General features: G+C 42.2%; 1 protein-coding gene across 6 annotated transcripts in view; it reads right to left on the bottom strand.

Moving 5' to 3' along the window:
• Positions 1-14,397, bottom strand: part of RNF123 (ring finger protein 123) — an 88,462-nt gene that overhangs the window by 55,250 nt on the left and 18,815 nt on the right. For all 6 annotated transcript variants that reach the window (XM_088663182.1, XM_088663177.1, XM_088663178.1 and 3 more), the window contains exons 12-24: positions 13,981-14,085; positions 12,123-12,248; positions 11,909-12,001; positions 11,495-11,568; positions 10,689-10,806; positions 10,340-10,439; positions 9,754-9,815; positions 7,534-7,605; positions 6,079-6,199; positions 5,467-5,568; positions 3,805-3,911; positions 1,344-1,536; positions 87-232 (exon numbers count right to left, since the gene is read on the bottom strand). In XM_088663182.1, the coding sequence (XP_088519308.1) occupies positions 87-232; positions 1,344-1,536; positions 3,805-3,911; positions 5,467-5,568; positions 6,079-6,199; positions 7,534-7,605; positions 9,754-9,815; positions 10,340-10,439; positions 10,689-10,806; positions 11,495-11,568; positions 11,909-12,001; positions 12,123-12,248; positions 13,981-14,085 (1,419 nt within the window). The remainder of the gene's footprint in view (positions 1-86; positions 233-1,343; positions 1,537-3,804; positions 3,912-5,466; positions 5,569-6,078; positions 6,200-7,533; positions 7,606-9,753; positions 9,816-10,339; positions 10,440-10,688; positions 10,807-11,494; positions 11,569-11,908; positions 12,002-12,122; positions 12,249-13,980; positions 14,086-14,397) is intronic.

Below are 14,397 nucleotides of genomic sequence, written 5' to 3' on the forward strand. Positions count from 1 at the left end.
CATGGTGTGTTTGCTAGTGTGAGTTCCAATCCCAGTTGTGAGAATGGGACAGGACTGAAAACTCCCCTGAAATGAATCCTGCTCACCTTACCAAGCTGCTGGTGCACGCTGAGGTTGTACATCATGACTATTCCATCCAAGATTTCCAAAAGAGAATTCTCAGTGATTGGTTGTTCTGGCTCTTCGGCAGGTCTCCCCAGTAAAAGGCCCTCATTTCCATGGCTGCCTTCAACTGTCATAAAAACAATGAAAACATCCATCACTGCGAAGAAAATGGACCTAAGGCTGTTCTGGTATTCTCTATTTTTTAACCATAAAGTTTTGTTTCTGTTCTGAAGGAAAACTTGAAGAAACAGCTACCTCAAGGCACCAGAAATCTTCATTTAGCTGGTTCTGTTTCGAGGCGTATGGACTATGCCTTTGAATCTACATTTATCCTTCTAAGCCTTATCATCCTGCAGTTTTGTTTACTAAAATAATTAAATCTAACCTATTTAACACTGTTTACTCCCAGATCATTTGCACTGGCTACACAGTTCTCAGTTGCTTAGTCAGAAAGCACATACGGTAGCTTGAATTCCAATCGTAGTCCTTTACAACAAATCCAGGCATGGGCTAACATGCAGGTAGAAATCCTTTCCCTCAGTTAGAAGGCAGAACTTCAGGCTGAAATTATTATTTATTTATTTATCAACCAATAAATAAATAAATATTAGAGGATCACAGAGCGATTTACAGCATAAAGACACAAAAATTGCCTAATAACAAAGAAAACAATAACCACTATGACCCCACATTTGTTATCATTTTGTAAACTCCTGATCATGTTGAGAAGTCCAGTTGCTGTAATGATCCAAGCACTGTAAATGATTCAAGAGAGCTCTTATCTACAGTACCAATTATGAATTTAGGATGGCTGAGAACAATGGAAGTCAGCTACAAGAGACTTGCAAGAATATTGCTACCTTCAGATCTGGACCATTGTTTAAACAGAAAATGTTAACAAAATTTACCCAAACCCTACACAACCTGAAAATGAAGGACAATTTAGGAAAGTGTTACATCTGTTTACTGAATACATTAAAATTAAGGAACATGATTGGCAGCCACTCTCTTCTCATGGATTTCTTTCGAAAAACATTATTGGATAATATGTTTATGAAGAGCAACTGTCTGGAATTATAATACTATTTCAGGAATGCTACCACTCCCTCCTCTCACCTTGTATCCTTCTCCCCCCCCCCACTTTCTTGCTTTGATCTCTCCTCTCTTTTGTTGTTGTTATTATTATTGCTTTTTGTGTATTAGAAAGGATTATATATATATATATTCACACTACTCACTGTCCTCCTCTGTCCTTTGTTCCATGTTCAACATACGAACTTTAACTTTCTCCAAGGCACCTGGTGACCGCCTTGGAGTCATAAGGCTAACAGCTGCAGTGCTGAGAAAACGGTTAGCCCGCCCCAGGGTGGGTGAACTAAGCCAGCTTGGTCTGGCCAAGGCACCTCCAATTGCCAGTGCCGCAGCTGGACGCTGAAGAAAAGAGAGATTGAGAGATATGAAGTAGTATTTGTTCAGCTCTTTCTCCAACGGGAAGAATGAAGCTGGTTTGAGCCATGCACAAATCTCCTTTGTTCTAGTTAAGCTCATTTGTAGGACAAGTAGCCGAAATATTTCCTTCTCACTCATTTAGCATAGGCAGACATTCAGGACAGGAAAACTTTTACTAGAAAGCACAATTTGTATCCTCATCAGTTATTTCAGTAGGGTTGTTTTGAACTGACACACAACCCAGTTTACACAATTCACACTGGAATTCACACCCAGTTTACACAATTCACATCAGCTTGATTATGCATCAGCTGATGACTGGAATCAATCTTTTAAGGGTCCAAACAGCAACCGGAGTGAAAGAATCAGCACTGGGCCAGATGTAATGGCAATACTGGGCTATCCTGTGCTGTATAGTTCCAAATTCAAAGGACACAATATTCTTCACAACATTGTCTTATCAGAGGGTGCAGTCACAGATGGCGAAATTGTGCTCACATTGACATCCCTGTGAAATAGCAGACAAGTATCAACCATTCAAATTTCCTGGGCCCAGCATGCGGTATCCTTCCATATTTTTAGGAGTGGGAAATCCTGACCACCTATAACCTTGCCTTTGAGAATCCCAAGGAGATAGAACTTTAGCTTGCAGTTTCTAAAGAGGAACACAAGACAAGCTGCAAGGCAACGTTTGCCCACAATGTCAAGACGAAAAATGCAGTTGAAGCCAAGCAAAACAAAAGAACTTTTTTCCCTTTGCACAGAATACTTTCTTTAACAAACTGAATCCTTGAATTCCTCATTTTATCAGGCCTTGCATCACATTGTGTCAACAGTTCTCAAAGTTCTCAGAGTAGTAGCTAGTCTTGAGTTTCCCAAGTCACTATGGTGGCTGCCCCTGCCAACCTTTGGGAACCATCCTTCCCCCTAACATAAATATCTGTTTTCCTGAGTTTTCTGCAAATTACAGATCATTTGGAAGGGGGAATCTTTTGCTTCGCAGCAGGCTTTTTCATTATCCAGAAGAAGGAAGTAGAGACCGACACTGCTTCTCATGTGAAGTGAGATAAAACCCACCCTCTGCTAGCAAGAGCAAGTGAAGTCTTGGGACAGGCCTTTTCTGTCATTTTACATCATGCTTTAGAGAAGTGATTGGATCCCCCTTCGTTGCTTTTCCCTTCTATAAGTGTTTGTGTTAAGTGATCCCCTATTGCTCCACACCAGCCATGGGGAAGGAGAAAGCAACAAGAGGGCCTCCACCCTGCTTCTTTCATTTCCAAAGTCTTACATGCTTCATGCAGGATTTTTGTAGAAGGCACTCACTACTTCTGCAAATCCTACCATTTCCCCAAGTTCCCTGTGTATGCCAGGAGATTCAGGACAGGGGGCAGGGAAGAGGAGATTGGTGCAAACCATAAACAACAGGTGACAACTGTGTCAAATCAACACATGGGACCTTCTATATAAAATCATGTTACAGTTTCCCTAATATTTGTTTCTGAAATTAGAACTTCCCGACTCAAACTGCAGTGTCATCACTACAATCTTTAGCAAAAAGCTAGCAAGCCCAGATCTTGATTCAGATGCCTGTGTTAGGACCAACAGCAACTAGCCTTCAACCATCATTCTTGGCATTCTCAGGTTAAGAGTGCAACGCTGGTGACTAATGAGAAATGCAGAGCTGTTGGAGCTTTAAGTGACCATCAGATCTTGCTAAACAGAGAACTCTCCATTAGCCTGCAAAATTCTGGGCCTGCAGTAGAGCCAGCAGGGTTAAAATTAATATAAAAGACCTGAGAAAACAAAAAGGTCTTTGCTTGGTACTGAAGGAAAACGAAGCAGGTGTCAGGCCAACTGCTTTGGGGAGAGCATTCCATTACTGGGGTCCAAACACAGAGAAGTTCCTCTCCCTGCTAGCCCCCCACCTCAGGTAACTTTGTTTTCAGAACCGTCCCCTGACCTAAGTATGTCTGATTATGGCCTCTTAGAGTCAGGATTTTGGGCTGGATTCTGATGTACACTTTGCTATGGTACCATTCAACTGCTGTACAACCAATACGTTCAACACAAAACTTAGAAAGGCTAATTTCTTAGGTACAACACATAAAAGTCTCTCTTTACTTGCTTCTCCCATCCATCCAAAACAAATTTTTGCTTCCAGGGGGTTCAGTGCTCTTCTTTCCTTCCTTATAGATTCAATTGACAGCTGCCTAAGTTAAAACTCATTGCACATGGCATTGTTATGCTCACTTGTGCTGCTGACACTGCTGACTCTTCATCTTCATCAAGATCATCCATTGTCACCGCCTGAAGTTCTGCAGGGTCAATCAGAATATTTGCCTTTGAAGCAAGCTCATCTGCATGAATAAAATACCAAATACATTCATTGTGAGGTATAATTACCTATGCACATTCCATTTACCATATGTCTTATTTGCAGTATTATTATTATTATTATTATTATTATTATTATTATTATTATTCCCCATTTTCTTGTCGGGACTCAAAGCAGCAGTACAGCTACCAGAAGCTCAAAGTGTAACACATCAGCAGTGTCAATACTGCTACTGTGTCTTCACTAAGGCTGCAATCCTATGCACAGTGGGACTTGCTGAATTCAGTGGGATGTACCTCTGAGTATACATACATAGGACCACACTATAAATGATCAGATCTGGTGGCAAAGGCATAAAAGAGGATCAACACTCTTCCCAGCCATTTGTCCACTCAAAAACTCCCCAAAGAGTCTATTTTTTGGGAATCCCGCAATGTGTTTAAGTTTTTACTCTGCTAACTTTACAATGAGGTCTGCTCTGGATCAATATGAGCAGTACCAAATAACAAATATGCTTTCTGACACCTATAAACATACATACACCGTATTGTTATGCTTTATTGTTTTACCTATAAACAGACAACTGAAGGGTGGTGGTTGTTTTTCAATGACTAAAATAGATTAAATGCTCCCGTATGCAAACTGTACTATTCCAGATCCTGTTACTGATTCTAATAGCTATTTCCTTTTGTGTACATTTTGCCTTGGAGGCTGCTTCCAAGGCAGAGAGAGGAGCATCCAGACCCTAGGTGGAATGGACAAGTCAGTCCAATAAGAGCCAAAAAATTGGGTAGGGAAATCTTGGGTCTCCTCCCCCCCCCCCCAGGGTGAACAAAAGCGGGATTCATGAAAGGGTCACACACAATCTTCAAAATGTAATTTGGAGCTTGTCTTTCATATTCTCTTATCTCTACCAAGCAGATGGCCAAGCAGCCCCAGTGCCCTAAAGCCTGGCTCTGAAGAGCACCTGAAAGAGGAAAAAGCAAGTCCTAATTGGAATCTCACAGGCCAAGAGGCATCAGCTGCCACTTTATCTTCAAGTCCCAGGAGAGCAGTTCTTGTTTTTAGCTTCAGAGGCTGTACACATATCCTTGAAGAGGTCTGAGCTATTTAAATTAGCTAGAATAGATTTGCATGTAAATTAACAAGTCAAAAAAATTACCACACTTATGTCATGGCTGCTATTTGATAATCAAGTTAAAATACATAGTTTTAAAAGAAGGTCACAAGTGAAGACAACTAAGCCTCTAAGATGCCAAGTTAGCATCTGCCTGTTTCAGCAAATAAATGACATTCTTAGTATCCCTAGTATTTAACAAAGTGAAAATAGAAAAGGACCTTTCTCACCTTGCTAGGATCACTTAGGGGACCTAGAAACCAGCAGCCTTCTGAGTCAAAGTGGCAAAACCAAAGCTTTCACACACAGATACGTAGCTCCACAAAGCAATGAAGCTAATTCTGTGACACTCCCTCCCCATCTTTTACTTCCCTCAACAATTTGCTCCTGCGGCAGATCTTCCACATCATATGCTTCCACATGAATTAATGGAACTCAACAAAACAAAACAAGCACTTACCTTTGAGGGTCTTCTTGAGATGAGACAAGAGTCCCCCAAGTCGCTGGAGGTCAAAGTAATCCACCTTCCCATTATAGAAGAGCTGAGGGGGGACATATGCATCTGTGGGAAAAGATGGTTTATATGTATTTACAGAGAAGGCCGAAGAAAGCAAACCTTCAATGAGTGCAAATAATCAGGACCGCAGTTACAAGACATCCACCTGCCCTAGCCAACTCTCCCTCTGGTATAAGGGGGAAGAGAAGTCAACAGTGTGGGTCGCTAAACAGCAGAGCACTGAAAATGAATATTGAACCAAGAAAGCTAAAATGCATTCACACAGCCCCTTTGAGGGGCTATGGCAGGGCAAGCATACTGATAAAGATGACTTTCTTCTCTGCTACATGTCTGCACAACAGTGAGGACTAGGTCCACTTTTGGATGGACACTGTTTCACTGTGGGATGGAAAGTGTACGAAACGTTGTCTTGAATGTCTCTAATTTTGCATTTTTGGGTGAAGAGATAGAATGTGGTTACGCACAACTCCAGAAATTCCTGAATGATACAGCCTTCTTCAAAATGCAATCGAATACAAAGACCAATATTCCCATTTGTGCATCTTTGGAAATTACCTTCACTGCTCATTGCTAAGGAGTTCTTCATGTTGTACTCATCCCAGTAATGTTTCAAGGCCGAGATGAGTCGATGCAAGAAGCAAACCATATACTCTGGAGGACACAGCACAGTCAGATTCTAAGGACAAAAAAAGGACAAAGCTCTACTGTTAACAGAATAGTTGAGGAGCCATGCTGAACTGAGCTTCTCCATCCCCTCAGATGTGTGTGATGCACACCCTTGCTTATAGCATTCCCCAGGCAGCACAGAACATTTCCAGTAACTGACAGAGTCAATATCCATCACTGATTCTCACCTGTTTCCCAACAAGAAAGAGCAAGCACGTATCTTCCCTTCAAAGCATAGTAGCACAGTACATCAAGGAAAGAGATGATGAGCCAACCTAGTGGCCCCGAGGCATGTTAGCAAAGCGCCAGTAAACACATTTCCCTCACTGCCAGAAAAGATTGGCATTGAAACAATAGAACACTCCCAGTCAGGAAAGAACTAAAAGTCCATATCAGAGAGGTGACACCTTCACTTAGATGATTTACTGAGAGGCCTTTAAGCCATGGCTGAGTGTGCTCTGCTAAGCAAGACTCAAAATGACATACTAAGAAAAACTGAATTCAGGAACCTTCAATAAGATATGCAAAGTTTTAATTAATTGCATAGAAATAATAATACATGCTAGTAATGGACAGGGGCATCAAATTATATAGGGTGACAAAGCCCTGTCCTCTGACTACTGAAAATCCTGGCAAGTGCATTATCCCACTTTCCTTCAGCTTCTGTGATTTCACCATGATTTGCATTTAGGCTTCAAGACCCACTTTTAAAACCAAGACTTCTGTTCAAGAATGTGCCATCAATACAAAGTGTGTGTTAATTCCCCACAGATACTATTTCTTTTATGAAGTTATAACTTGACTGCACTTCCCTTCCAGGTATCTTAAGGTATTTCTTTACATTCTGTTAAAAAAGATGAGATTCCTAGCATAATTGTTCTTCCACCAATATCCTAGGAAGGCAGTCAATGGGGAACAAAGGTATAGGGATATTAGGGGAGATGGAGTCAGAACTGAAGAGCATTGTTTGTCAGAGTGCAGAGAACTGACATTGTCAGATAACAAAATCAAACTGAATACAATGTAAGGAGTGACTGTGTGTTCATATTGCATGAGTTGAGGGGCCTTGACAAAGAAATCATTCACTATGAACTAGACACCTTGGTAAACCATTGATGTGTGGAAATTTCCCAATTTCTGCACAGGACAGACAGTAGCATGGAGCCCACCAGCCCAAAATTTAAGAAGTCATTACACACTCAACAAGGCACCTATAGTGTCCAAGCTGCAAACATGTCTGCAGCTACAGTTTCTGACAGATATAAGATTGTGTCCTTCTTCAGAACCTCCAACAGAAAGTGTGACAGAAGTCAAAGCGGAATGAAGATACTGTTCTTAGCTTACCCCTCGGTTGCTGGCATTTTCCTGAAGAAACTTGCGGAACTTATTTAGAAAGATGTATCTGGAAGCTCCTCCCTGAAACAACCAGTGTTTAAAGTCAGCCGAGTTCCATCAAGGTGAAAGAACAACCTAAAATTACAGTATTTCATGGGTTTGCCTGAATTATGATCACTTGCTCATTTGATGTGAAATTTGGCCTTACAGGTAAGTCCTTAAAGACAAGTGTATACATGTATTCTCATAACTTGCTAGACTTGCACTAAGCTGAGGGAATTGCTGTCTGCTGCTGTCTTGTTTCAAATGGCTGTTTTAAAATAAATTGGAGTTCAGTTTGAATTGCATATCTGGTTTTGTTATTACTTATTACTGCTTCTTCCATTGTGAGCTGCCCTGTGGGTTCTATTGGGCCACATAGGCATGATATAAATCAATTTTTAAAAAAGAATTCTCAAGAGCTGCAACATCAAGTGATGGCCATCACAGACCAAGAACCACACACAAACCTTTTCATTAGGATTCACACTTGATGATGCAGCCTGCTTTGGGGGGTGACATCAACTGGAGCACTGGAGCACTTGTATTTTTGAGTTAAAGAGATCCACCTCACATGATTGGTCTTGAAACATCAACGGAAGACATTTTTATTTACCCAAGTATTTACGGTTTAAAAATGAGAGGCTGAATACTTAAGCAGTAACAGTATGGGTTTCAAACAGATTTTGTTATTAAATTCTTTATATTCTAGATGCTTTGTTGGGGGGGTGGATGGCTGATGTGTGTTGTTTTGTGCTTCTTGTTGTATGCAACCCCCAGCTCCTCTGGAAGTTTGGTGATTTACAAATATCCTAAATAAATAAGTCACCCGTCATTACTTCAAAGAAAATTCCTCTTCAATGGAGGCAGCTCACATGATCAGTTGTGAGTCATTTAGTGATGAGTAGAGTGTGATGTACTGCACACACATGCATGAAACCTATCCAAAGTCAAGTTACATAGCAGTGTTCTTTGGCTGCCTATCCTCAGAGAAGTCACCTTGTATGAATGCCCTGCTAGCCTCCATTATTAGCTCTTTTGGCTGCTGTACAGAAATCCAGTTCCCTAATCAAGAAGTCCATTTAGGATATGTACAGTTCCACACTGCCATCATTTGGTCGCCAGTGCAAAGGAGATGTTCATTAATCATTTACAGTCATACCTCAGGTTGCGAACGCTGCGGGTTGCGCGTTTTCGGGTTGCAGCCTCCGCTGAACCCGGAAGTACTGGAACAGGTTACTTCCGGGTTTCGGCGCTCACACAGAAGCGCAAAATGATGTCATGTGCATGCGCAGAAGCGCCAAATCGCGTCATGCGCATCCGCAGATGCGGCGGTGCGGGTTGCGAATGTGCCTCCCGCACGGATCACGTTCGCAACCCGAGGTATGACTGTATCTAGGCTTTTATTAGGAGTCCCACCTAACTGCATTAGCTCTTAGAAATTCCACTCATATTCTCAGCATTATCATTTCACACAGACTCATAAGATGCCAAGGTACTGGGCAGGAATCGTTGGCCTGTGTGCCCTGTGTCCAATAAACAATGTTGCCAGGTTCAGCATTGTATCTAGTAGAGAAGATAAGCTGCTAATAGCCTACTCTGAGCAAACAGCTTCTAGTGTACAATAGTTTGAGCCTCCTCACTACATTTACTATCAGGCTATCAGAAATGAATTTGGTATTCATTTGTTACTATTACAATGATTATACTTCTTTCCCACCCACCACCAGAAGGTACCAGGACTGATTTATATTGTATTATAACAATGTAAAAGGCAAGCCAATTTACAATCAGAAAAATACAGTGGGTCCAACAAAATATATAATTTAGGTGCTAGATGTCAGGGTAAAGTGTTGAGTCTTCAACGTATGACGAAAGCTATATAATAAAGAGTGTCAGACACATCTCTGCAGGGAGGAAATTCCATGGCTCAGGGGCTGCCACGGAGAATGCCCACTCCCGGGTTTCCACCTCCTGAACTTCCAAGTGCCAATTTTAACAACTAAGAGAGGTTTGTACGGAAGGAGACAGTCTTCCAGATATACGGGGCCTCAATTTTCAAATGACTAAATCTTGTGTTATGGTAAGATGCAGACAAGGCCCTTTGAGGATACATGACAACCTCAAAAAGCAAGTTGCTCTCCTGTGTGGCTGAAATACTCTGCAGATAATATATACAATCATCCTTACCCCACCATGGTCTTTATTGTTCAACAGCAACTTCAGTATCTGCACTTGGAGTTCCTCCACCACTAAGAATAAATAGAACAGCAATGGTAAACACTGCGTCGGGTAGCAGCCACCAACACATTGCAACAGAGAAACTACAGTGGCCATATTCAAGCCCTGCATAGAAACTCCCACAAAGAAACTGACCTTCCCAAATTATTATACACATCAGTTTGTTGAGCTACACTCCCCAAGTGGCTCTGGACAGTCTTTGGAATGACAGGAGGTAAAAACATTATCAGCGGAAAACATAGTGCTGTTTCTAAATGAAGTTACTAGCATTGCATTTGCAAGCAGGGGTGCCAATGGCACCTGTAAACACGGCACTGCCCAGCTAATATTTTATAGCATTTGTTTATTCAAATATTTTAAATGTGGGTGCCTTGGCACAAAAGGCAGTATACAAATGGGATAAATTAATTAATCGTGGCATGCAATTCTTTCTCCATTCTCTGTGAAAGCTGTGCTCTAGCACTTATCAATATGGCTTCATGTCATATTCTAAATTGCCCATGAGATTTTGAACACCACTATCCCATTCTCAGACCTTCAATGCGTTTCTTGAGCCGCTGGCATCCTCTTTCATACGCTCGCCTCCTCAGTCTCTCCTCAGAAGTCTCATCTTTTATCTCTTTACTTTCTTTGCCCTGTGTTTAAAAGTTACGAGGTTAACAGAGTTGTTAGCAGAAGCCAAAAAGGATGGAAAGGGAGGGCTGCAAATGCTCATGAATGCAAACACAGCTAATAAGAGAATGCAGCTGTATAAAGGTGCTAGACGAATGGTTATTTGCATAACCTATTATGTGCAGAAAACACCTAGATAAAGCCAACATCTCTGCAGTTAAGCTAGGACAGCCAGGCTTAAATCTACCAGCAGTGGGTGCCATATTCCTCACCTCTTTGTTGAAGCGGTTTGGCCACCAAGTGGTGGGAATGAGCTCCTGTAAACCAGCCTCCTCCACACGCAAAGGACTCTTGATGTAAAAAAACACAACTGAGCGGAGCACATCAAATCTGCAGAGAGTTAAGGGAGTTGTTTGGTAGTTCATATAGATGCACCTGTGGGATCTATGTCACAAGCAGCATCCCTGCAATAAGTTAAGAATAACTCCACACAGTTAAAATATCAGGCAGCAGGTGATGGAAAAGACCCTCTCTGCCTGACAGCCACTGCTAGTCAGAGCAGGCAATACAGAGTAGGCAAAAAAAGATGGTGGCAGTGGTGAAGTTAACAAGAAGCAGGGGTTGTTTTGGCTAGTCTAGTTGCCTCTCTCTGGTCTCATGGCACAGAATACAGCCCATGTTATCACAGGTTATGTTTCCCTGAAAGTGAAAGAAACGGAATTTGAATGTATGCAGAGAATGGGTGATACAGCAAAGTGTGATCTCAAGGACCTCACAGTGAAGATGCAGCCATCTTGCCTTGGTCAAACCCTTCCTCTCCAATTTGTGCAGAGGCACATCTGAGCTGCATCTGGTAGTAAGGAAATAGCAACACTAAGATATAGAAGCAACTAAGGCCTCTTATATTTAGCTGCAGGTGTGTGCAGCCACAGGGAAAAATGAAACCACCTCCTGTTACAGGGTGATGATTCTGTAGTGCCTACACACGAATCTTTTTGTCTGTCTAAGCAAGTTTGTACCATCAGCAGATTGGGATGTATGTGAAAAATATTGCATTTTTTTAAATAAAAAAGGATACAGGACATTGTGAAGCAGGTACTTCCTGGATTTCTCATGCTTCAGGACAGCAATAGTGAGACGGAGGTAGTGAATCTGGATAGAGAAGAAGAAAAAAAGGAAATCAAGATAAGCTGCAGTGATCAGTGAGAAAGAGCTCTTAAAACAGCATATTTAAAATGTCCTAACAACATTTGCAAAGCTGTAACCCAGGCATCCCCAAACTTCGGCCCTCCAGATGTTTTGGACTACAATTCCCATCTTCCCCAACCACTGGTCCTGTTAGCTAGGGATCATGGGAGTTGTAGGCCAAAACATCTGGAGGGCCGCAGTTTGGGGATGCCTGCTGTAACCAGTGAGCCAAAGCAGCTTCCCTTTCACTGCATGAACTTTGTTCTTAAGGGTTTCTACTAGTGTTTAACAGAATAATACTCACCTGTAAGCCTAGATCAGGAACAATGGGAGAGAAGCGGTATGCCCTGAGCAGGGACATCAGCAGCTGCTTGAGGCATTCATGTACTTCATAATCCTGAAGGAGGAAAGAAACACTTTCTTACTCAATAGGAAAGAAGATACTGGGTCAGGGAGTTCCTCTGGAGAAAGCAAGAAGGGTCTCCTTCCTTGAGAGTAAAAGCACTCCAGTAGCTCACCTCCATGAGAAGCCACATGAGATCCAGCAACTGCTGTACAAGAGGGTGTGCTTCCACAGACCCTCCTCCTTCCAGGATGCTGAGTAGGAAGTTCATGAGCACATCTTCCACCAAGTACACTTTGCACTGCAAAAAAGAATTTATTAAAGCAGAAGACTTAACAGAATAGCTTCATCATGATGCTGCAGCAGAGTCAAGAACAGTGAATTCTCTGTGCTGCCGCAGCTCTGAAAAGACTCACAGCAGACATTTCCCCAAAGTTATACATTGGGAACTCTAAGGACAGGTGGTCCCACATCCCAGCAATGTCCCTTCACTCAGACACCACCTTCTGATTAGTTTCCAAGAGCCACTCCCCTCCCCAATAATGTTGCTATTTCTTTATTATTCATAAACTATGCTTCCATTTAAAAAAATACAGCAAGGTAGTACACAGCATACAAAATTACAGTAAGAGCAATAAAAACATCAATAAATAATGGTTGGTAAAAAGAAATTCACAGTACAAAGCTCTGTCTGAATGGCACCATTTTTAGACTTCTAAAAGAAGGTAGGAATGATGCCTGCCGAAGCTCAAATGACAGGGAATTCCACAGGGCACAGCCTTCCACATTTGAGGCTCAGTTCATAGTAAAGGCTGGCTGAACCTTGTGGTTGTGGGGAACCACAAAAAGTGCCCCATCAGAGGATCTCAGTGGCCAAGGTAAGGGATCAGATAGTCCTTAAGGTACTTTGGGCCAAATTATTTAGTGTTTTGTGAATTGACAGAAGAACCTTGACCTGTGCCCAGCAGCAAATTGGCAAAAGTTGTTAATAATAATAATTTTATTATTTATACTCCACCCATCTGGCTGGGATCCTTTGCTTGCTGGTTAATCTACTCAAAAGAAGGAGTGAAGTGCACAGATGCACATGACAGACTGCAGCACTGGCTGTATGTGAGCACTGGAGTTGGAAATGCTGGTGCTTGGTGGCTGCGCACATTCTTTGCAAGCAAAAGATGCCACGTTCAATCCCTGGTGTCTCTAGGTAGGGATGGCACAGATTTCTGTCTTTAATGGCTGAGCAATGCTACCAGTCAGTGGGGAGCCTTTTTCATCCCGCGGATCACATTCCATCTTGGCCAATGATTTGTGGGCCACATACCGACAGTGAGCAGAGCCAAAGCAAGAATGGGTGTGGTCCAAGTGGATGCAGCAGCTCAACTCGATCTATTATATGCTCCCCTACAGAAATACACGTCTATAGCTTCCCAACAGAAAACTATTTCTCCCCCAGCAATCAGGCCTGACCAAAGCTTTTTTTGAAACCTAATTGCTAGATAGGGATGCTAATGATTTTTGCAGAGATGGCGGCTTGAGAGAGGATGGTTAACCCCTCCTTCCCTGGCTGTACTCTCCCCCACAGCAATTAGGCTTCAAAAGAGCCTATTTGTGCCAATGGAAGACTGCTTTCAAACTTAATTTCAGGATGGGGTGTGTATTTTTGGTGGGGGGTTGCCATGCATGGGGATTCCTCTGGAAATGCCCCCCAACACCACAATTAGACTTTTGTCTCCTATTGCCACCAACAAGAAACTTTTTTCAAGCCTAAAACTTGCAGAAGGACGGGGTTCAGGGAATGGTATGGCATCATGGGCTGCTGGTTGCCCACTCCTGATGTAAATAACTGATCTAAACATGCCAGTGGTGTGACCCTCTATTAAGTCAGAGAATTTGTTGTTAGAAATTATTGTTAAATTTGTTGTTGTTAAAAACTGAATTCACTGATCAGGAGGAGAAGTTCATTCTCATCTGTAACTTTGTAAACAGTGGTGGACGATCCTGAAATACATGAAGTAACACTGGAGGAAACTCACCATAAGGGGAGCAAAACTATTAAAAATGTGTGCTAGGGTGATTAAAACAGTCGGTTCCCCCTGGAGTTGCCACGTGGAAGCCTCTCTTTCCACCAGCTTCCCTTCCTGAAATACATAACTCAGGGTTACACATTTTTAACAGATCCTAATTCTACAAGAGTGTTTCTTAAGCTTGAGGAAGCCACTGGGATTCTGAGATACACCTTGGATTTGCAGAGATTGCACTAACACCATCCTAAGCCAGATTTGGCATCAGTTAGGCCAGAGGTTTTTAACCTCTTTGAGTCCACGGCGCCCTTGACCAACTACATTCTTCCTGCGGCACCCCTGTGGGGTTTCACCTGGCACTATCTCCTTCCTTCTTCTTTTAGTACCAAGGCAAACCTTATTATCTGCCCAGCACAGACTAATTAGATT

This window comes from Zootoca vivipara, chromosome 2 (assembly GCF_965207765.1).
Source record: "Zootoca vivipara chromosome 2, rZooViv2.hap1.1, whole genome shotgun sequence".
In the NCBI taxonomy this organism is placed as follows: domain Eukaryota; kingdom Metazoa; phylum Chordata; class Lepidosauria; order Squamata; family Lacertidae; genus Zootoca; species Zootoca vivipara.